Source organism: Pyxicephalus adspersus, chromosome 3 (genome assembly GCF_032062135.1).
Source record: "Pyxicephalus adspersus chromosome 3, UCB_Pads_2.0, whole genome shotgun sequence".
Classification (NCBI taxonomy): Eukaryota; Metazoa; Chordata; class Amphibia; order Anura; family Pyxicephalidae; genus Pyxicephalus; species Pyxicephalus adspersus.
The window spans coordinates 630,961-654,871 of NC_092860.1; the positions used below are offsets into that span (position 1 = coordinate 630,961).

The following is a 23,911-nucleotide window of genomic DNA, read 5'->3' on the forward strand; positions in this document are numbered from 1 at the left end:
CCAGGTCCGGGGGTGACCGACATTCCCAGGAGACTATTCACTGCCTATTATGGGTGAATATCTGTCCTGTGCCAGTCCTTGTCAGGTGTCACCATCTATTCTCTACGGGGGTGGGATTTGGGCCCGGGGCCCCCAAATGTTCAGTCACCTGAATGCCCTGACCCCTCCTTACCCTCTGCCATCCCTACCATGGGGAGACCACCTGCCCTGCGTGTCACCCCCACCCCTCCTCATCTCACCAAATGCCCCAAATATCAGCCCCAATCTTACCACCTGACTCCTATGTTACCCCATTTCTTACTATCTGCCCTGCATGTCACTCCCCATCCCCCTAAACTGCACCATTGCTTACCACCTGCCCCCCTTTCTCACCATATATATCTCATATTCACCCCCTGTTACACCTTCCTGCCCCCCCCCCATTCTACCCCTTTATCTCTCCCATCTACTGTCATTGTTTCTTCCATTTTTCCTCTATCTGTCACCACATTGGCCCCTGTATATCACCTGCCCTCCATCACCAAATCTACCCCCCTACCTTTCTATCTGCCCCGTATGTCGCTGTCGGAGGTGCAGGTGCTATGTGGCCCTCTGGGTTGGGGTCACTGAGCAGCTCTGATGTCCGGTTATGTAATCTCCGAATCTTCACAGCTCAGAAATGATTTATGTCTGTGGGGGGTCAGCAGGGGGCACTGTGCTGGGGGGGAGCTGCAATATGAACTGTCTGTGGTCACCAATCAGATTGTTGTATGGATGGGAGCTGAGGAGGAACACTGACAGTTCTTATTGCAGCCAATCAGAAATCATTCAGTTGCTGTTTGAATTTCAGTAGAACTACAACTCCCAGCTTTCATCTTATCATTCACGCTTAGCCCAGCATTGTCCAGCCCCATCCCCCCCAGCCTCTGGGAGGCATCGATCTTCCAGGTGGTCTGTGAGCGAGATCAGTACAGAGAGTGACGGCCCCAAGGCTGCAGATAACAATACACCAAAGTTATTTATTACAGAGAATTGTTTCATGTTTGGTTTCTGCGGACTCTCTACAGGGGTCTGTGAGGGGGTCTGTGGGGGGGGGGGGAGTTGTGTTGGTGACATTGGTTTGAGGACGGCATTCACTGATTGGCTGCTTTTACCTGTGGTTCACCTCCTTCTCACCTGCTGTTTAGGTGCTCTCAGCAGGTGTTGTACCAATAGACTTCTATGGGAACCTGAACCCCGCTTGCAGCAAACACGAGCTGATTGACGTTGCCCCTCAGCCCAAGGTTGCTCTAATCCTAATCAAGGTGGAAATATTGAAGAGAATTGATTAGATGATCTCATTGGTTGGATTCTGGAGAAGGCGGAGTTTATTTTTATTGGTTCCACATTTCTATCTTTTGGGGTGAAAAGACAAAATGCAGCAAAACAGACCGGTCAGGTGGGATATGTGACAGTGTGGCCCCCTCCCCCGGGATACCTGGTCTGACTGTGACGTCATGGTGGTCTCCGCCTCCAGGCAGCGCAGTCAGCACTGCCGTCACCTTTGTACAGTACAAGCCTCAGGTTGATGAGTTGTTTGTTCCTGCTGGGCCCGGTGACACTTGAAGGGCCCGGTGACACTTGAAGCGCCCGTACACAGTCGGAGTTGTCAGAGCTGACTCATGTTGGCGCTTTGTGGCCCTGGGGTGACCTGTGAGTGCGACATACAGGGAACTTCTGAATGCAAAAAACGTGAACTGCCATTAGCTCGCCATTGTGCTCGCGTGTCATTGAGGGCTCCGGTCTGGGGAAAGTGCCAGAACTGTGGTTAACCCTTTCCATGTTCAGCGACAGCGGGCGGCTGCGATCAGGAAATGTGCCCGCCCCCTGGGTGTGATTGGGCGATCTTGGTGCAGATTGGAAATCCATAAATCTCATTGGATGGATCAGCATTGCGCAATTTCAGTTTTTTTAGTTTTAGATTTTTATTGCAGCGAGAGAAATGGGAGGGTCTGTGGAGTTCTTTAGGGTTTGAGGTCATTATGGTCTACCAATCAGGAGAGGAGTATGAGGGCGGCCATTGCTGGGCCAGTATAATGGCCCTGTGTGTGGGAGCAGAGAGGTGCCCGGGTTCTGTATCTCTGTGACAGCCGGGGATCTGGTGAGCTGACCAATCTGCAATGACAGGTGCACTTTACAGGGACTAATCCATATCTAGTGGTGGGGCCGGGGGTGGGGGTTTGCGGGCGCCTAGCAGTGTACCTGGCAATATCTGCCCCATTTGCCCCTTCCCATTTCTGCCCGGGGCATTGTGGAGACTGCAGAACATTCCCACACTCCTCTGCAGCTGTCACCGGAGATCAGGGAGGGTTTGTGGTCCCTGATTGGCTGGTCAGAACTGTAGGGTGTTGACTTGCCTGACTTTAGTTAGTCTCCGCCCACCTGTGTGTGCCCTGCCCACTAGGAGTCCTCATAATGGCTGTTGGAGGCCTCTCATTGGTTGGTGTGTTCTGGGCAGAGCCAATCAGAGAGCTCAAATATAAAGGGCAGATTGAGACCTCAGGGGAGTCGGTGACAATGCTACAGGGGACATCACATGACGGGGGCTTTGTTTAGGAGCCCATGGGTGGGATCCCTCTTTAGATTGGGTCCCAGGTAATGATCGCTGTGACTTTTTCTGATGCCGCGTCCGAGGAAAAGACCTCCGACCGCCTCTTCCCAGTTTCCCTGGAAACCGTCAATCAAAGGGTGACAGCGCAGAAAATAGTCAATAATTACCGGGACCTATTATGGGGGGGTTACTAGGGGGGCGGGGCCCCGTCATTCAGAAAAATTCCCCATTAACCACTTCCTGCCTGCAGAAGAGGAATTGTGATTGAGGCGACCCGGGGGTGGGGGTGGAAGATGCACATGTGTGTGCTGTATGTATATAGTATGTGTGTGCAACGTTCATTGGCTGCCTGATGATGGCGCTCTATACATACAATCCAATAATAATAAACTGATCCATGATTCTCCAATCACAATGAAAGATTTAGCAATTAATAAACGTGAGAATTACAAAGCTCAGAGACCATAAAACAAAATTCTGACCACGCGTAGGGCTCTCACTGCGGCATACAAGGATCCAACTCAGGGGCCCATATTGAATGTTATGTAAGCCAGAATCCTGGATGAGAGCCATGAGGAAGCTCCGAGATATAAACATCCGACAGATGAAATCATTCACACAGCTCATTACTGATGGCTGAATAATGATGGTGCCGTCCTTCCGGAGAGTAGAAGCAGATGAAGGCATTGGGGGAGTCATGTGATCTCTGTGAGGGGTAATAAATACCTGGAGGGGTAATATGGATACATTATATGTGATGACAGGTGCACTTTGTTGTTGTTCTGTTTCATTGGTTGCACTGTGTGAATGTAGGAGGTGACTGGGGGTTTTTTTTTTGTCCCCCGCAGATAAATTGCGTGACGTTCCCACACCCGGACACCATGCCGGAACAGCAGCTCCTAAAGCCGGGAGAATGGAGCTACTGCGATTATTTCTGGGTAAGTGAAGATTCAGGCATTGTGGGCGGAGCCATCACTGCTGTCCGTTATCAGGGCGGGGCCGTTGCTGGTCATCCAATAGGGATTGTTTTTTATAATCGGGTATTATGGGATGTGAGGGAGTAAGAGGGTCCCAGGGGCACCAATACACCGATAGGGGGACATGGAGGGGCGGATATTGTACAAGCCCCACCCCCAAATCAGGGTGACCCCTCATCCTATTGGTCATTTGTCTGATCACAAATATTTACAAATCAGAAAAAGAAAACATAATGGGAATAATGAATACCTGTCCCTGATGGAATATTATCACTAGCTCTTCCCCAAAATTCATAACCCCCCACCTCGCTCCTGATTTTGGAGGGAATTACCCTCTTCATACCCCCAGCTTGCCCCTGAAGTGGGGGAACTGCCCCTCTGCCCTCCTCAGTCCTCTTTATTTGGGTGGATTTATAGTCACTCCCACTGCCAGCCTGATTATATCTTGCAGCTGTTGTGTTTGTATTTCCTGTGAATTCTCCTTTCTGGGAGTCGCATTGTGTCGCCCCTGGAGATTTCCTGCACCGGTTACCTGCGCTGACTTGACGCATTTCTACTGCAGGCAGACAAGAAGGATCCTCAGGGGAACACGACGGTCACCGGCTTCGAGGAGCTGCTGCAGAAACAACTGAAGGGGAAACAGATGCAGAAAGAAATGGCCGAATTTATCCGAGAACGGTAATCAGAATTCCCAATCCATCTGTGGAATGTCAGTCATGGGATTGGTTCAGAATCCAGCCAATGAGGGGGTGGGGCCAGGGGAGTGAATTCTATGTGTGATTGGTCAGAGTAGAGGCATTCCTGTCAATTTCAGACAAAAGTGCATAAACCGGGTACCGCTGGGGCGGGTCTAATCTCAGTGATAGGTCAGAAATGTTTTCCATGACTCCGCCTTCTTTTAGATCACTAATGTCCAGAGATTCAGCCTGGTGGGCGGAGACATTGTGTGTAAAACTGGGAGGGGGAGGAGTTACAGACAATTCTCCTTATATTACCGTCTGGCGGTGACTTTTTTTAGCCCCTCCCACTCAGCACACATTTGCCTCCTATTGGCTGTTCTGGCAAGATACACAGGAATCCCTAAAACAGGAGCGGAGATCTCTAATGATTGGCTGTGCAATGTTTTGTGTTTTCCCATTTTTTTATTGACGTTTTTATCACAAAAAGAAGTAAAATAAAAAATCTGAACTTACTTTCTTTTCATATTTGTTTTTATTTTCCTTTCTGAAAGCTCCGCCCCCCAGGAGCCATTCAAGGATTCTTTGTACAATCTGGAGAATTGGGGTGACTGCAGCAAACAGAATCCAACAAATCCACTCATTATTGTCTCTTGTATAAGCCGTAACACTGTGCGCATGCTTAGCACCCGGCTACATTTATATCAGTGCTAGCTAACTTGTGTTCTGTATAGGAGTGCCAGGTTGTGGCACCCCAACCCTTAGCCAATCACAGCAGTCTATTCCACTGTCATTGTGCACACAGGCCAATCATAATGGAATATTTATGGGTGTGCCGTTTCCTGATTCGTTCTGTACTTTTATTTCGGCAGAATAAAGATCGAGGAGGAATATGCAAAGAACCTGGCCAAGCTTTCCCAGAATTCCCTGGCGTTTCAGGAGGAGGGGTGAGTGGCTGCCTATATATCATGTGATGATCTGTGAGTTCAGCCCAATGTGGAGATAAATATGTTTAAAGACGGAATGAGATCAGGCTGAGGATATTCTGTGTCCCCATAGCTGTATATGAGGTCACTTCCTGTGGGGTCATCTCAGGCTCTGCTCCGTCTGTTGGTGTCCCCAGATTTGTGATGCTCTCTGTTCTCTTTGCTGGAGGGGAAGCTGCGCCTGAGACGCTGCATTACAAGGATCTCCCTGCTTTATCCATTTCTTTCCTCTGTTATAACCTCACCAATCCTCAGGGGGCAGCACTGATACGAGTGACAACTCCCCACTTTAACCAACGTGCTGCCCCCACACGGGACTAGGCTAATAATAGGGCGGAGATCAGCTGCAGGGTGACCACAGACAATGCCGGTGACAGGTCCTCATTAGAAGCTGCAGCTGACCCCTGTCTGCCCTCCAGTGCACTATAGGTGACCTTTGGGGTGACTGATGGTGATTGGGGTAATTATCTCTCAGTGTCTGACCTTGTGGCAGGATGATCAATCTGTGTATAATGGACTCGGCAGGGATTTCGGTGACCCCACGGACAGTTCAATATTATTCTCTTAAAGAGTCCAAAGCTGCCCCAGAGGGCAATTATATGAGATGGGAAATTCCTTACAGCAACCAGATGATGGCGCCATTATAAAAACAATTATATCATGTAAGAAGCCATGACGGTTGAGTGACTCCTCCGGTCATGTGACAACAATATAACGGTTTATGTCACGCGGGGACACCAGTGAACCTCTCAATGCAATCTGATTTTATAGATTTGTGTTGTTAGATAACAGTGCCCCGTCCATGGAGACGTCACAGCTGGCTGATATCGCAGTCTGATGGAGAAAACAAAAATTAAGTAAATGTTCCATCACAGAGGAAATAATTCTACACTGCGCACACAATGTGACTCCTGAAATGTGAGCTTACAGCGCCACCCAGTGATGGGATGGTGTAACTGCAGGACATGAAATCCTGCCAGGATGTTCTATATCATTGTATGGGGACACCGCCCAATCTCTCTGCCACCTGAAATGTTTCTATTTATCAGTGACACCAACACTGTACATTGCCGCCAACAATATCACAAATACAGAGCTGTGCAGTGCCGCTCCATTATATCAACATTGCAGGCCAATGATTAGTGATTGGATGATTTCTGCAACTTCGCAGTGTAACTCCGACACCAACAACATAAAATTTGCAAGGAAGGAGCAGAGTCCTCCAGCAGAGTATTTCAGGAGAGGAGAGTTATAGAGGAAGGAGCAGAGTCCTCCAGCAGGACATTATAATTCCCCATATAATAGAGAATAAACTCTGTATATTGGGAGGTGTGGACTGTATAGGGAACCTGTAGGGGGCAGTATTGAGGTCATGTTACATTTGGTGCTCGTTCTATAGCTGTCCATTTTTCGGCAGGACGCTGGGAGAAGCCTGGGCTCAGCTGAAGAAGAGTCTGGCAGATGAGGCTGAAGTTCACCTAAAATTCTCCTCAAAGGTGAGTGCTGAAACTTCATTTTCCCACCTGTACCCATCTCAGCCAGCAATATACCCCCAGGACCCCCATGTCTGCCCCCCTCCTTCCTTTCCAGCCAGCAATATACCCCGGAGCAGCCACAACCCTCTAAACGCTACTAAGACCTAAGAATAAACTTTACCAACACCCCCTCTATAGAATGTAACCCCCCCATAGGGGATCCAGCTTACCTACACAATACTCTGAGCAATATTAGGATTTGGTGCCCTCCTGCCCTAATCCCAGCCACCCCCAGGCACACCGGGTTCTTCAGGCACCATATCTCTGCCTGGGTATCACCCCCAATATGGCGGGGTCCTGCTGCCCAGATTTTACTGATTTGGAACAGTTGGAACATTTTTACTCTCACTATACATTTCCACAATTGCAGGATTTCTGGAGCCCCATCTGCCCCTCTCTCAGGTCCATCTGCCCCCCTCTCAGGACCATCTGCCCCTCCCTCAGGCGCTGGCTGCTGTAGGTAGTATATAACCCCCCCCCCTCCCCCGTTATCCTATGTTTCCATATGGCAGTTGATGATTTTTCCTCCTCCTGCAGTTACAGAGTGAGGTGGAGAAACCTTTACTGAACTTCCGAGAAAACTTTAAGAAGGACATGAAGAAGTTTGACCATCACATCGCCGACCTGCGGAAGCAGCTGAGCAGCCGATATGCAGCCGTAGAGAAGGTGAGCGAGGAGCTCTGTGATTGGTTGTTGGTATTACCCTGGTATGATGAATGATCTGTGATTGGCTGATGGTATTTCCCAGGAATGATGAATTTTCTGATTGGTATAATGAATATGGTCAATGTTACATTATTTATCCCCTATGTATGAACGCCCTGCACCTACCTGATCCCTCTCACACCTTCCGGGTATTTACCCCTCCAATGTTACCCCAACAGGCCCGCAAGGCTCTTGCTGAAAGACAGAAAGATCTGGAAGTGAAAACACAACAATTAGAAATCAAACTGAGCAACAAAACAGAAGAAGACATCAAGAAGGCGCGACGGAAGTCCACACAAGCAGGTGAGATGTCACCTCCCTATACTGGAGCTGTGTGATTGGAGAGCAGGAATATTCCCATTTAGTATTTTTATTTTAGTTTTGTTTTCCGTGTTTTGATTTATTTTTAAAATTTTATAAAAATGTTAAAAATCTGAAAAAATTGTATTCCGGTGAAACTTATGATTTATTCTTCCATAGAATCTTCCTGTAATGATCTGCCGCCATCTAGTGGACACAATACAGATTACATGTGTCACCCCCTCTGACATTAGAATCGGCTCTTTTCATTATTTCCCATTCGTGTCACCGGATAGAAATCCCATAAATTGGGTCATGTTCATCCTCAGCCTCCCCATTCCAGATCTGAGGTCACATGGCAACGTATTGTGTTTATAGATCAGTGAAAATAACGTGAATGTTTCCTTCCAGGTGATGATTTGATGCGCTGTGTGGATCTCTACAACCAGGCTCAGTCCAAATGGTTCGAGGAGATGGTGACAACCACCCTGGTGAGCTCCACATGTGACTGGGAGGATTCATTGTTGTGTTCAGGACACCATGTGTGGCCCCAGAAAGAGCAGCTAATTGGGGGCCCCATATATCACCCCCCTGATGTGATATACATGATCTCCCCAAAACTGGTGGCCATTCCCAACCACAAAGTTGGGGATATCAGATTACACAGACTGTGCAGAGATGAAGCTGTATCGTAACCTGAATGCTGATAAATCTTTGTTATGGGGGCTCCCAGAATGCTTTGCAAACTGATCACCATCAGAGCTCCTTGTATGAAATATTATTAATGAAAACAGAAAACAAAGATTTGTTATAATGTGCTTCACCTTCCCGCCCATGGTACAGCCACGCCCAGTCACCTGACCTTCGCAGAGCTCCAGAGTCTGCTCTACCTTCCCGCTGGCTGGGGGGTTTCTTGGAGTTCGGAGGAGTTGGAGTTTTTTGTAGCAGCCGAGTAGATTTCTCCGAGTTGTAATATAACAAATCTGCGGGTTGGGTTGGAAGATGGAGCATAGAATGGAGATTTGTGTCTGCTTTGTGTGAATGAAGTTATGGGGACACCCGGAATGGGGCGGAGCTCCTCTTTAAATCCTGGTCTCTGTTCTGCAGGAATTGGAGCGATTGGAGGTGGAGAGGGTGGAAATGATCCGGCAGCACCTTCGGCAGTACACGCAGCTACGCCATGAGACCGACATGTTCAACCAAAGTGTGAGTACCCAACAATGGGGGGAGGGTATTATATGGGGACTGTGTCACATGGTCTTATTAGGTGTTGATCCTGCCAGGAGATCTGTTCATTTTCCATTTCCTGTAACAGACAAGCCATAGAACAATGGGGGGAGGGCTCACAAGGAGCAGATTTTATTATTATGGTCACTCAGACCCAGTGAACTTCAATAGCAAATCTCAATGTCACTCCCAGCAGAACAGGGCGTGGCCTAAGTTTTTGTGGGCGTGGCCTAATAAATGGTGGGTGCAGCTTAAGTCGTGGTGGGCGTGGCCTAAAACAAGTATTTCTTGGGAATTGAATATAAAATATTAGATTTTAAAGCTGAACTCCGCAGAAGGAAAACATTAACCCTTTGCTGTAGGTTCTCCCCACCTAAGGTGATCCACTTATCCCTCACTTCCCCTGCACAGCTCACGCTCCTCTCCAACACTCTGGAATTTGGGTGAACCCTTGGTGACCACTAATCCCAGAATGCATGGGGTGCAATAGGCCCCAGGAGATCAGACTAAACGCTGGGTGAACGTGGGATGAGCATTGGGTGAATACGAGATCTTGTCACATGTTCAGATTTACTTTAACCCTTCGTGTGTCTTCTCTCCCCACAGACGGTGGAGCCAGTGGACCAGCTGCTGCAGAAGGTGGATCCGGGCAAAGACAGGGAATTGTGGGTAAAAGAGCACAAGACCGGGGACATCCGGCCCATCGACATGGACATATAGACTCTCCAGGCGCAGTTCCTGCGAAGTTCCTCGGGGGGCGCTCCTGTAAATATTTCTGTAACATACACAACATGTTGTTATTCCCGTGTCACCAAATTATGAATTGGGACTCCGGGGACGTGGCGCGGGCTGAATGCGGAGGACAGAAGTTATTCCTCATACAGAAATACGCAGACCCGATATTCCGGAAGATTTTTCTTGGAAGGACTCTGCCCATGAAAATCTGCGATTCTGTCTGTGTCGTTACATTTGATGGTGTCACCCCCTGTAAATGTGGAGATTTCTACATTCACCTGAAGCATGCTATAAGTGAAAGAGTCCGAAACAAGGAAACAGCCAATCACAGCCATCCAAAGCCTGCCCTGGCATGAGGGAATCCCACGTATGTGTTCTGCTCTCTGTGCTGCTTCCATCGCAGCCTTCTCACTCGGCTATTTTGCTTCTTACACACAGGAAAGTGATGACATTTTGTGTCCGGGGACAGATACAGCCCTGTGATTGGCTTGTTTATTAAAGCAAAGCATGATGAACCAATCAGATTGCTGTGAACGTGTTACGAGATCTCATTGGCTGATCTTTGCCTTGGCACTTCCAGCAACAATCCAACCATCAGCATTTCCCACTGGTGCTGCTGACAACTTCCAGAGCCTGTTCTGTCCGCACTGGGAAGGAAACAACATGAAAACCATGGCCGCCCCCATAGGAGACATCATGGGAGCTCCAAGCAGTGCCATGTTACAATGTTGATCTCAGGGAGGGAAAGTTCACAACTGCCTCCTAAATGCCGGATTTTGTGCAGCTGCCACCTTGCTAGTTGCTGGAGGACTCGCTGGGCAGAGCTGGTTTAGGAAGAACCAAAGTCTGAACATGTGACAGCATTCCCTACCACCCCTATTCATTCCTATGGGGGCTGCCAAAGGCAAGCAGCACCATTTCCAGCCACAAGGGGGCGCCAAACGCACTGCAACCTCACTGCCCGTGTGCATTACCCCCAACACCCACCGGAGGGCGATGTAACAAGCTCACTGGAGCTGTGGGATAAATGGAAAGATGACAGGAGTCCTCCAGCAGAGTATTTCAGGAGACGAGAGTTCCCAATATTCGGGGTCTTAGCCCAGTTATATCCGGAGATCTCAGTTCCTCACATTTGGCTATTACAGGTTGGCACATCGTCATCGTCATCATTTGGTGGATGAATTTCTTTTTGTAGCAAGCAAAAAACTCATCTGGGTGTGAAGTTTATTTCCAGAAGTGAGAGCTGGAAGTTGGTGATTTGGTAAATCCTTCCTATAGATATTTTCATACATTGAAGCCCCTCCCCTGCTCCTCCTCCCCACCCACAGACTCCACCCACAGGCCCCTCCCCTGCTCCTCCTTCCCACCCACAGGCCCCTCCCCACCCACAGACTCCACCCACAGGCCCCTCCCCTGCTCCTCCTTCCCACCCACAGGCCCCTCCCCACCTACAGGCCCCTTCCCACCCACAGGACCCTCCCCTGCCCCTCCTCCCTACCCACAGGCCCCTCCCTTGTTCCTTCTCCCCATCCACAGGCCCCTCCCCCGCTGCCCCTTCCCACCCATAGCCCCTCCCTTGTTTCTCCTCCCCACCCACAGGCCCCTCCCCTGCCCATCTTTTGTACAGAGATATTGTAAAGCAGAGTCTATAAATAATAATTTAAGATGATAAATTTGATGATTCCGGGACTGAGATGACCCCCAGGCGCTGTGTTGTTGTACTTTGTACATTGTTCAGATTTTGTGTTAAAGTTGTGAAGTTATTCAATGTTTTGTCTTCATTTTGTATAAGAAAGAGAGAATCGCCTTTTATTTTTGGCTGAAACAGAAATAAAATGGTTATAAAATACAAATCTGAGCGAAGTGGCAGAGATCTGTTCTATCTTCCAATATTCAATAAAATCCAGATATATCGATATCGGACTGAGGCGTCTTATTGATCTGCATGGAGGATGACTGCATGGGGTCTGCATGGGGGACATTCTGTCTGGTCTGTATTGCTGGCTGCGGGTTGGAGAATCTTCCTCCTATTTTGTGTGGTCACCAGGACCGAAATCAAGGTAAAGTGTAATGGGGACACAGCAATAAGGATCGGACAGAATCCTGCAGATTGGAATCCATGATAAAATATTCTCTCTGGGTTCTTGTAACAGCCGCTGTATCCATTATTATTATTATGTCACCTGCTCGCCTCCCCCTGCCCCCACCTTTTATTACCGCCCGCCAGCACTTCCTGTTTCGCAATAACAACAGGAAATGCAGCGTACCTGACTCGTAATATGTTGGCGCTATATGATAATATAATAATAATAGTAATAATATTAAAATAATAAATAACAATAGTAAATAAAATAATAAATAACAATAGTTAATAATAATATAATAAATAATAAAATATAATAATAATAATAATATATTGAGGGCTCTACTTATAAATGTTCCCCTGGCAGTTCGCTTCGCATTTCCTATGGGGACAGCGGCACACTTTTAAGATTCGCCACTAGGTGGCAGAACGAGTCATGTTTAATAGGAACTGAAAGGATTCACCTACAAAGATCCGACCATTGCAAGCGAATTTCAGGGGGAATCTTTTATAAATAGAGGCAGACACTGTTTCTGCAGTACTAATATTATTATTTCATCATATTCTCCCCATTTCCCCGTGTGGGTGCAGGCTGTAATATAGGAGGAGCTCCTAGATATCTATAGATATGGGTGTAACACTTACCTGCCAGGTGAGGGATCCTCAGGTGCTGAATGCTGATTGGTTACTCTGTGCTTGGGGGTCATGTTACATAGAAGAGATATGATTACAGATTTTGTATTTTATGATCAGTTTGTATTCTGCAAATGGTGAAAATTTTCCTTTAGATAATAATGGAAGTAATGAATAAATAATAAAGATTAAGAAGATCTGCAAATCGTGATACACAATGGTGAATCTTTTCATTGCATTGTCTCATGGCCTCCGCCTTCTGCGTGTATGAGCGCTTCACGATCTCCCTGTGAACGGATCCTACATACGTCAGATCACTGTCCCTGGAAATGATCAGAATGAATGATCTCTGTACACATAGCATTGATCGGCTCTATGGAGAGAGAAGAAATGAGCGGCACCCCGCTGTGCACTCCTCCATAGAAAAGTATAGCAGCCAGATGGGTTGTCTATTGGTCAGCCAGGGTCGGGGAAATGTTGCACCCAGAATATTGTGGATCCTTCGCTCCTGATCCCCGCTAATAAAACAAATATTCTTCCTTCTCCTCTCACTTCCTCCATACCTCCAAGATCTTCTTTCCCCAAATATTGCTGATTTCAGCCAGGGTTGTTATTGCCAAATTTGGAAACAATCTTCTACTAAAATCCTAGAAGGCCCCTGATTTACCCAATCAGAGTTCTTTGAATCAATTGTCATCCAAAGACCTCCAGGGGGCGCCAGGGGTTCCTTAAGCAATTTGTGCTGCTCAGGCCAGGTGACAATGTAAAAATAACCACTAGAGGGCGAGCATGCACACCTGTGAACCTCTTAGGGGCAGTTATCACCCACAACCACTAGATGGCGCCATGCTGTGGTACATTAAGGAGAATCAACAGAAACTTTGCACTCACATTGGTCATGGGAGAATCCTCTATCTAGAAGATTGACTTTAACTCCTGAACCTAATGTTTACCATGACCCCCATGGGTTGACCTCTCAGAAATCTGGGCAATCCAATCTGAGGACCCCTATTTAATGTACAGCGCTGCGTAATATGTTGGCGCTATATAAATCCTGTGTAATAATAATACAATGGAGTTGGTAATATGTAAATCCTGACAAAGTTTGGCTCCACCCCCTCCAAGCAAATATTGACCTACTGATAGGAGGATATAACTAGTGACACAATTAATTATCTGCAAAATATAACAAAAACACAAAAACTACTTAACTACAAGACTCAGCAAAATTACATAACCCAGCACAGGGATGGCGGGGCCCCATAATGGTCACAGCAGGGGTACAGACTCAGGAACCCAGCACAGGGATGGCGGGGCCCCATAATGGTCATAGCAGGGGTACTGACCCAGAGACCCAGCACAGGGATGGTGGGGCCCCCTCATAGTGGGCACAGCAGGGTACAGACCCAGGGACCCAGCACTGGGATGGCGGGGGCCCCATAATGGTCACAGCAGGGGTACAGACCCAGGAACCCAGCACAGGGATGGCGGGGCCCCTCATTATTGATAGAATTCTTTCCATCATACAATGAGATTCTATGGTCACTGTTACGCCCCCTATGGGTGAATCCTGGCAATGCCCCCGGTCCATTCGCTGAGCCCCCCAGCACACAGCGTAATGGAGTCAGAGGGATCGGAGCCAGGACAACGCCGGCCGGTAAATCAGAGAATTTTAATGTTCAGATGACGTCCGACCCAAACATCATAAATCCGAATCCCGTGAATCCCGTGTTTGGAAATTGTGAATATTTATTCACCTGTGGAGGAAATGATATCAGCGCGTGTTATGGGTGTCAGATGAAAGGTCCCCTGAGAGCCACATGCTGATTGGCTGCATCATAAAGTGCACCTGTCATCATTATTGGGAGATATTATTACCCGATACAAAGATACAATGATCACTGAGGGAGAGGAGACTGAGGAAATGCTGCCTGCAGTAGACTGGTGACATCATCCCAGCCTAAATCTCAGATCAGAGATGGAGTTTAATGATTATTATATTTCCCACCAGGCGCAGACACAACAACATAATAATAATAAGGAACCAGTGCCACCTAGTGACTAGGGGCCATCACTGCTAGTGGGTCACATGGGATGTTATGAGCAAATAGCCAATCAGGAAGGTTGAGACTGGCAGAAGTCACCGCTGGCTGTGGTTCTGATTGGATAAAAATGCCTCCAATGCATCCACTGACCAATCACAGATGGGGGGGGGGGTATATTGGCTCCAGGAATAAAAATTAAATTATAAAATGGGAATAAAACATATGATATCTCCGACATATTGGGGGTCACCCCCCGGGGTAACAGATCTCCGCCCGGCGTATAAAATTTTTGGCAGAAGATGGAAGTTGTAAATTAATTTATAAGACGTGGGTGAATGTTGTATTGGGGAGGATGAGAAGGGGGGCTGGTGGGTGAATGTTGTATTGGGGAGGATGAGAAGCAGGGGCTGGTGGGTGAATGTTGTATTGGAGAGGAAGAAGGGGGGCTGTTGGGTGAATGTTGTATTGGGGAGGATGGGGGGGTGATTCCCCTTCTGTTCATAGCTCTGGGGATCTGAGTTTGTCACTAGGGATGTGCTGTGCACCCCAACAACCTCCCTCCAAGCACAGCGGGGGTAGACATGGCGCCTTCACCCCTCTGACCAATCAGAATCGTCCCTCAGAGATACAATGTATTCACCACTCATCATTCACCATTCCTACATTACAGCAGGCATTATGTGAATGACTTTTCTGGGTATAAAACTTGTGAAACGCTGCGGTATATGTGGGCGATATAATAATACAAGGTAATAATAATGATAACTGGGGGGTAAATCAGCTGACTGGTGGTGAGTGCGCCCCCCTCAGGTCATAGTGGGAGCAATGCAGCGTTATCATTCCCGTGTGACAATGGAAGGAATCTCCATAATATCGCTATACATCACATGGGTGAATCTGACACTAGGCTAAGGGAGGATTCCGCTCTGTGGTTTCTGGGTCAGCAGCATTGGATCAGGAAGAGAATTCACTAATAGACATTTCTGTAACAAGTTCCATCAGTGGGGAATCTGCCATTCCCCCAAACATTCCCTGGTGGGAATCAGTTACTGCCATTGATACATGTGGACCTGGAAGATTCCCATCGGGGAAAGAGAATGAATCTTTAAACTTTGTCTTTCACTTGGTGTCTTCCAGCTGAACGGCCCCATTTCAGTGAATCCTCCGGGCTCGGTCTGGATTTGTTCTCGGGCCCTCAGATTTGTCAGACATAGGAGAGGTGACAACGCGGAATGAAAGCTCTGACATGTTTCACACCCCAGGAACGGGGGAATCATCGGCTTGTCAGGGATGGGTTTTATTTGAAAATGATTTCTACCAAATGAATAAATTCACTTCTGTGAGGATGAATCTGGTGTGAAATATTTCATGCCGGGTGAATTTGGGAGAACTTTGTGGCCCTGACAGACTTATGGAAGGCACAGAGACACTCCGACTCCCCACAGAGACACCCTGACACCCCGCAGAGACACCCCGACTCCCCGCAGAGACACCCCGACTCCCCGCAGAGACACCCCGACTCCCCGCAGAGACATTATACTGAACCGGTCGGTGGTGCAGCAATGCATGCTGGGTATTCCGGGGTGAGCGGCGTCCTCATTAGAATCCCGGACATGAGAAGACTTCGATGTTCAGCAGACGGCTCTCTAATGGAACTACGAGAGCGTTTCATGTCGCTTCATCAGCCTGATGAGATGGAATGACAAATGTGTGACATTGCCGCCTGTCAGCCATCGCTTTCCTGTATGCGGAGCCCTCACTCTCATTATTGTCAATCACATTCACCTGTCAGTACTAATCATGACAAATCTACAGCGAGAGTTCCTCCGTCCCCCCCCCCCCCCACAACTCCATAATAAACCGGGGTCACAGAAATCCACAGGAAGATTCATCAGAAATGAATGTGCCGGGGGAAGACATTACCTGTTACACACCTGAGCAGCACTCCATGGAAGGGGACACCTATAACTGGCAATGGGGGACCACCGACAGCCCCAACTTTATGTATAGAGAAGGGAAAGGTAACACCCCAATCAGGATATCATTTCACCCTTCTTTACCCAACCAGAGACATTTCCTTTCACTTCCTGTCCTAAAGGCCCAACAGGAAATGAAAGAAAATCTCTCCAAAGTCAACAATAACTTCATTTCAGAGCTCTGTCACCGGAATCTCTCATTGGAGGATTTTCCATCTCCGGATGTTAGATTCTTCCTCACTTCCTGTCCTAGAGAGATTCCCATTCACTTCCTGTCCCAGTGATAGGGGTCACCAGGACTAATAGTGGGGTGAATCTCTCCAGCGGGGACCCTACATACACATGGTGGTGATTTCATTAAGGCCGCCGATGTTTTTGTCTTATTTTTGGAGGATTTTGTTGTTTCCACAGGAATATAAAGAAATAGAAAATAAATTGTACAGCAAAGGTCGGACTTTTCTCCTTTTTTTGTTTTGTATTTTTTTTTCTCAGGGAGTTTCAAAATTTAGTAAAAAATGCCGCCAGAGGGCAACGGGAATGTTTTTGTGTATTTATGGAACTAAAAAATAAAGAAAAAGATACAAAAACATCAGCACTGGGGCAGATCCACCATGTACCATGATGGCGCCCTCTAGCTGAGATCACCTGGTATTGCAGGGAAGGGTTCTACATGTAAGTGGGCTGCAGCCAGTATTGGGGGATTTGTGGTTTCGGGGGGTTGTAATATTTCTGATCAGAATCTGATTGGAAGAGCACAATTGTATAAAACGCCTTTGTATGATGCAGAGCTCCATCACTGCGGGGTTCACGTTATTTTGGCCATACATGGCAGACATCGGGTTCTGTATACACGGCAGGGTCTGGGGTGACTTCTGTACAGAGAGTTTGCTCTGATTCATCTTCCAGGGGCAATAACCAGGATTCATCCCGGATGATGGATGAGCGGAGTCCCCAGAGGCGGAGGGGCCCCATCTATCCTCTATCTATAGGAAGCCAGCCGGAGCCTTTCCATTAATAGCTGATATTAAAGTGTCAGCTCCCATACAGAATAATGAGGTTCAGCTGTGGCCCCGGCACATTCCATCATCCCCGGGGAAACACAGCCCCAACTATCGCTTCATCTTCATAGAGTGTGACAACAAGGTGACAACAATCACACAGCGATATACACAACACTGACATAACACAACAATCACACCGACATATGGCTTCATCTTCATGTAACACCAACACAATACAACACAACACTGATACAACGCAACAACGGCAATACAAATACAACCAATCACCGATATAACACAACAATCACATTGATACAACCAAACACCGGCATAATGCCTCAATCACACCAATGCAACACCGAGCCTCCAACAATCACAGCGACACAACTCTAAACTAGCAACAAACAATCGCACACATTGTACAATCAGGGTTCCATCCAGGTACAATCAGGGCTCCAACCGGGTACAATCAGGGCACTATCCGGGTACAATCAGGGCACTATCCGGGTACAATCAAGGGTTGCCCTCCATATACTACAAGAGTCTGATTAGAATATCCTTACCAGCTTCTGTCATGGAGATGCTGCGATTGGCCTCTCTGAAGATTCCACCCCCAATATAATATAAGCTGATCTGCCCCTGGTGATGGTTGTTGCCCCCATGCTTCATACGCTGCCATTGTCTGTGATGTGGCCCCAGACTGGGAGAGCCAATTATAATTACAAGAGCAGGAGCAGAGGATTCTGGGAAGTTTCAGCTGCAGGTGGAGTAATAAGAAAGGTGCGATGGGTTTCAGGGGTGCAGCGCCCTCCCATGGCCAGATGTGAATTATAAATTTACTGCCCTCCAATCATCCCTATTCATCCTATCAATCAGAGCAGAGGCAGTCACATGACTGAATGTACCAATCATCACACAAAGATTAGTAAACCCATCCTCGTTGTCACCCTGGAAATGCCCCCACATTGGCTCTGCCATATAACTGCCCCCTGAATAATAAAGTCACCAGCCCCGGCCCTGAAGATGAGGGCCCAGCACCCTGACACGTGTCGGCTCGTCTGTATCCTGATTGTATGATATCTGAATGTTATTGGAATGTCGGGGGGCTCCCGGCACCTCCCAGTCTGCACAGCCTCTCCAAGCATCCAATACCCGAATTGTTAAAGTTCTCTGAGACTGGAGAAGACTGACTGCCATGGAATAACCTGGGTGATCCAGCAAATATGGAATGAATTTCTTAAAAATCATTTGGTATCAGTTGGCAATGTTTTCAATCCATTCCAGGTTTGCTGGATCAGCCAGGTTTTCCCATGATAGTCTGTGTTCTCTAGTTTCTGAGAGCTGTAATAAATCAGACCCATAGTGTTCAGACAAATCACTTACCGGTGCCATGACCGGGCTGGGGGTGCATACAGGTTACCCCCCACCCCTCGGATATATATTCTGCAATCAGAGAATCCGACCAATAAGAATACGGCAGCTGCAAATTTTATTATCAGGAGATATTTGGATATATCAGTAATACATTCAGATCCCTCACATGTGGAGCCATACCATGTGTGCAACCCCAGAATGTCAAAACATGTAATACCCCAAATTGTCCATAGGTGGCACTGTATTTACATCTTAGATTGTAAGCTCTTCTGGCAGGATCCTCTCCTCCTCCTGTATCACTGTCTGTATCTGTCTGTCATTTGTATCCCTGCGTAATATGTTGGCGATATATACCGGTAAATACTGTTTAATAATAATAATGTCTGTGTTTTTATTTTATTTTTTGTGTCACAAGGGGGCGCTGACAAGCAGCTTTGGGGGGGGGGGGTGCAGATAGATATCGCACCAGGTAAATGTGATCAGATGGCTCTATTGATATCTGGACCCATTTTACCCCAAAGCCAGAGTGGGCGGCAGTTTGTTCTAAGCTGTGTGATTGGCTCTCAGAAGTTTAACTCCCCCAAAATCACTTTTACATGGAGCTGTGAAGGGTTTATGGCTGACAGTAGTACCTGACCTCACCAATAGGGGGCAAATCCCCACCATCAGTACCCGACCTCACCAATGGGGGCAAATCCCCACCATCAGTACCTGACCTCAACAATAGGGGGCAAATCCCCACCATCAATACCTGACCTCACCCATAGGGAGCAAATCCCCATCATCAGTACCTGACCTCACCAATAGGGGGCAAATCCCCAACATCAGTACCTGACCTCACCAATAGGGGGCAAAGCCCCACCAACATAACCCTTGGGGAGTTTTCCCAAAAGGGATGAAGTTTTTATTGGGTGTCCCCAAACCTGCTCATGTCACTGTATACATCACACAAAGTAACAATCATTGCAATGTGAGATTTCATCTCTTTATTTTACTGTTAGATTTTTTTTTCTCAATGCAACATAAAGATATTTACTATAATTTGATTCTAATAAGGGAAACTCAATGCAGCTGACACTCTGAGAACATATAACTATAGTGAAGGTGAGGGGAAGGGTAAAGCACATTTATATATACACACAGCCTTGTGCCATGCAGAATATTATTATGAGATTTGGCGCCCCCTGCAGGTGCCACCGATGGGCCCCAAGCCAATGATTACTGTGCATTCGGCACCAGTGTATTGGAAGCATCAGAGATGGACTGTAGGGGGCAGTATTGCGCCTCATAGAAGGATAACATTTATGTTTCTATCTTCCCAACCCTCAGCCAGCTCTCCTCACTGCACAGCCAATACCCAACCCCAAATGCAGCATGGAGGGGCTCAGTGAATGTGGCGGTGAATGTATGGAGCTGTTGGATTGGGTCAGACAGCTCATAGAAGGAGATGTTTCCGGCTTCATAATCCAGACAGATGCGGAATTTATGACTGAGGAACTGGTGGGGGGCGGTGATCACTTTCCCATCATGCATCACGGAATATTGGTTCTTGTGGAGTTTGCGCAGACACCAGGACTTGCTGCTGTCCCCGAGGTAGCACTGATCCCCCCGCCTGTCCACGCTCCCATAGGCCACCCCGATTCTCCAGTCCCCGGATTCACTGGTCTCCACATCCCAGCAGTGCTGCCCGGAGGTGAATCTCTGGGAACCCAGAACCTGATTATACCGGAACCGGGCCGGCGTTTCTGGACGCTTCTGGAAAGCCGCCGCCCACGACACAGTCCGCAGGTCAGGTGACACTCGCACGTTGTTGGCGGCGGTGCTGAGGTCCAATAAAATGTCCTCGGCCAAATCCTTTCCCTCGGGGTTTGGGCCCTGATACAGATCTCCCATGGCATCATTTTCCCCCTCTGTGTTACCCCAAAGTTCTGATTCCTGATCCAATAGGACAGTCAGGGCGTCGGTCTCATTACAAAGCTCCAGGACGCGGTCCGTTCTCTGGGTCAGAACCATCGTCTTCATTTCCAGGCACCGGATCATCTCCGACACCAATTGGGCCGCCTGCTGGTCCCTGATGGTTCTCCGTTGTTCCCCCAATTTGTGGATCTTCTTCTCGTTCTCTTCTCGCTCTGAATTCAGGTTCTGCAGAACTTCTCTCAGTTTCTCCTTTTTCCTGCCCGCAGCCAGGTCCAATGACTCCACCGGGTGCCCCTGGTGCTCCCCATCCAGGCGGCAGGAGGGGCAGATACAGCGGGCGTCCTCCTTGCAGTAATATTTCAGGATCTCTTTATGCGCAGGGCATTGCCTGTTCTTTAGGTTGGTGCTGGGCCGGGTCAGGATGTGTTCTGGTTCTGTACTATGGACTTGCAGGTGGTCGTCACACATTGAAGCCTGGCAATGCAGGCAGGATTGGATGGCGGGCACGGTGCCATGGATGCAGTAGGTGCAGGGCACCCCACTCACCTCTTTTCTGGGGCTGGATCGGAAATGGGTCACCACATTGCACAGAGTTATGTTCCTCTGCAGGGCCGGACGCTGCTGGAAGTCGGCCCGGCACTCGGGGCAATTATAGGGGCCAAAGCCCTGCGAGTCCAGGAAACGTTCAATACAGAGCCGGCAGAAGTTGTGCCCACATGGCACCGTCACTGGGTCAGTGTACAGCTCCAGGCAGATGCAGCAAATCAGCTCATCTCTCACTGATGCCATGGCAGCTGCAAGGAATGAAAGCGAAAGTCAGAGGAGTGTGTGCAAGAGGAGGGGCCCCATATGGTGAGGAGGAGGGGCCGGTGTGAGGGCCCAGCACTGGGACCTGCAGAAAAATGCTGTTAAAGAGAAACTCTACCTTCTCCACACACTGAACGGAGGAGAGATTGTCAGAGTCTGCGATGAGCTGAGATTTGTAGAATTTCTGCAGAAATGATTCATTTTGGTGAAACCCAAGGTTTACAGAAGCCTCCCCGCCCCCTCATTATCATGATTTATGTTTGTGGAAAATAAAGAACAGAAAAACAAAACAAACAAAAATAAATAAAATAAAAACTCCGAAACAAAATCAAATCATAAAAATTCCTTTTTCTCTGACAGCTGACACTCTCCGATGGGTGACGCTCTCCGATGGGTGACACGCTCTCCGATGGGTGACACGCTCTCCGATGGGTGACATGCTCCCTGATGGGTGACATGCTCCCTGATAGGTGACGCTCTCCGATGGGTGATACGCTCTCCGATGGGTGATACGCTCTCCGATGGGTGACACTCTACCATGGGTGACGCCTTCCGATGGGTGACGCTCCCGCTCTTGGGGGCAGGGTCCTCTCCTCCTCACTCTCTGTATCTGTCTGTCATTTGTAACCCCTGATTAATGTACAGCGCGGCGTAGTATGTTGGCGCTATATAAATCCTGTTTATTAATAATAATAATAATAATAATAATATCACCAGGTGCTCCTAATTCACATCAAAATCCATTGATTGATAGCCTAGGGAATGGTCGTCCTTCTGATGCTACTTCTCACTTTAATATTTCACTATTTGTTCCCATTTTCTAATCCCAGAAATACAAACAGCAGATATGGCAATCTAATCAGCATTTGAAAGATCCGGCTGCAGTCCCTGGAAACACAAATGCTAGCCAGGTTCTAATATTAGTGCAGTATAATCCTCATGATGGGAACTTCAAGGATATGGTGCAAGACGGTTGACCATCCTCAGATATTCCCATTTCCAGATATTGCCATGCACAGACATTCCCATCCTTAGATAATCCTATCCTCAGATATTCCCATGCCCAAAGATTCCCATCCTCAGGTATTCCCATCTGCAGATATTCCAATTCCCAGATATGCCCATCCTCAGAAATTCCCATTCTCAGATATTCCCATCCTCAGATATTCCCATCCTCAAATATTCCCATCCTCAGAAATTCCCACCCACAGATGTTCCCATCCACAGATATTCCCATCCCCAGATATTTCCATCCGCAGATATTCCCATCCTCAGATATTCCCATCCCCGGATATTCCTCTCCTCAGATATTCCCATCCTCAGATATTTCCATCCCCAGATATTCCCATCCCCAGGTATTCCTATCCTCCGATATTCCAATCCCCAGATATTTCCATCCTCAGATATTAGGGGCAGACAGGTGTACAAGGGGCAGACAGGTGTGTCAGGGGCAATCCAGCACATCTTCAAAATACAGGCAGCACCACATGGCAGGCAATCTGCCCCCCACCCCACCCCCGATACATGTCCCCCTCACTCCCCCTTTCACTCGGCCCACATTGCTCTCTATTGTGTAAAATATAGCACCAGGTCCAACAGGTGACAACTCTGGTGCACAATTTATTTATTTGATTGGTGGAATACTCATCACCTGAATGTAGTCACAAATGTTCCCGGAACTCCCTACACATGTCCAGGGGTGAAATGAACAACAGAAATGGTTTTGTGTCCCCCCAATGTAGAATGAAGTCCGCCATTTACTGCTAATGGGTTACACACTGAGAACCATGCAGACCGGGCTGCCGATGTCCCTGGGGCTATAAATCACACCCCGGTCACCTGGATATAATATCTGCCTGTGCCATCCCGGCATGGTGAACTGTGACACAGGAAGTCCCAGTGGGGTCCCCCCTCCGTGGTGACATTTGCCCAAATTGACCCCATTGAAGTCACAGAGTGCGGCTCTGGATTGCGGTGATTGTTAGCCGGCCACATTCACAAGCCGGTGTCACCTCTCCTCATCATACAATGTCCAAAAATATGGCAAAAACAGACCCCCACCCCCATTGTTGGCATGGAAGGGTCTCATGTCTGACATCTGGGCCCTGATAGTCTCTGGGTGTGGGGGTATATATCTGCCCTGATATCTGCCCCCCTCACTCTAGTGGCAGGGTACATAGTACACCTTACCCATTCCCAAACTATGGGGTGGAATCATTTAGTCTTCTTTTCCTATATGGGTATTATAAACTATTTACCACTATTTTGCTATTTCGGGGACCCCTTTATTTTTTGTGAAGCTTTCCTATATTAGTCATTGCCAGGTATTCTATACGGCTCTGTGCTGAATTCTTTCAGCAATAT

At 47.9% G+C, this 23,911-nt stretch overlaps 3 protein-coding genes across 4 annotated transcripts in view; 1 reads left to right on the top strand and 2 right to left on the bottom strand.

Annotated features, from left to right (window-relative positions):
- Window positions 1-11,627, top strand: part of GAS7 (growth arrest specific 7) — a gene marked incomplete in the record, with an annotated part of 44,407 nt that extends 32,780 nt beyond the window's left edge. The window contains 10 exon segments of one of the 2 annotated variants that reach the window (XM_072403263.1): window positions 3,418-3,507; window positions 4,109-4,224; window positions 5,096-5,170; window positions 6,627-6,705; window positions 7,282-7,410; window positions 7,629-7,752; window positions 8,161-8,240; window positions 8,857-8,955; window positions 9,583-11,052; window positions 11,116-11,627. In XM_072403263.1, the coding sequence (XP_072259364.1) occupies window positions 3,418-3,507; window positions 4,109-4,224; window positions 5,096-5,170; window positions 6,627-6,705; window positions 7,282-7,410; window positions 7,629-7,752; window positions 8,161-8,240; window positions 8,857-8,955; window positions 9,583-9,696 (906 nt within the window). 2 annotated transcript variants of the gene reach the window in all.
- The window catches only part of LOC140325438 (UDP-glucuronosyltransferase 2A2-like), a 197,240-nt gene that overhangs the window by 59,472 nt on the left and 113,857 nt on the right, over window positions 1-23,911 (bottom strand). The window lies entirely within an intron of this gene.
- On the bottom strand, window positions 19,787-21,562 carry LOC140325434 (E3 ubiquitin/ISG15 ligase TRIM25-like). Its single transcript, XM_072403266.1, has one exon. The coding sequence runs from the start codon at window positions 21,527-21,529 to the stop codon at window positions 20,126-20,128; it is 1,404 nt and encodes a 467-aa protein (XP_072259367.1). The 5' UTR covers window positions 21,530-21,562; the 3' UTR covers window positions 19,787-20,125.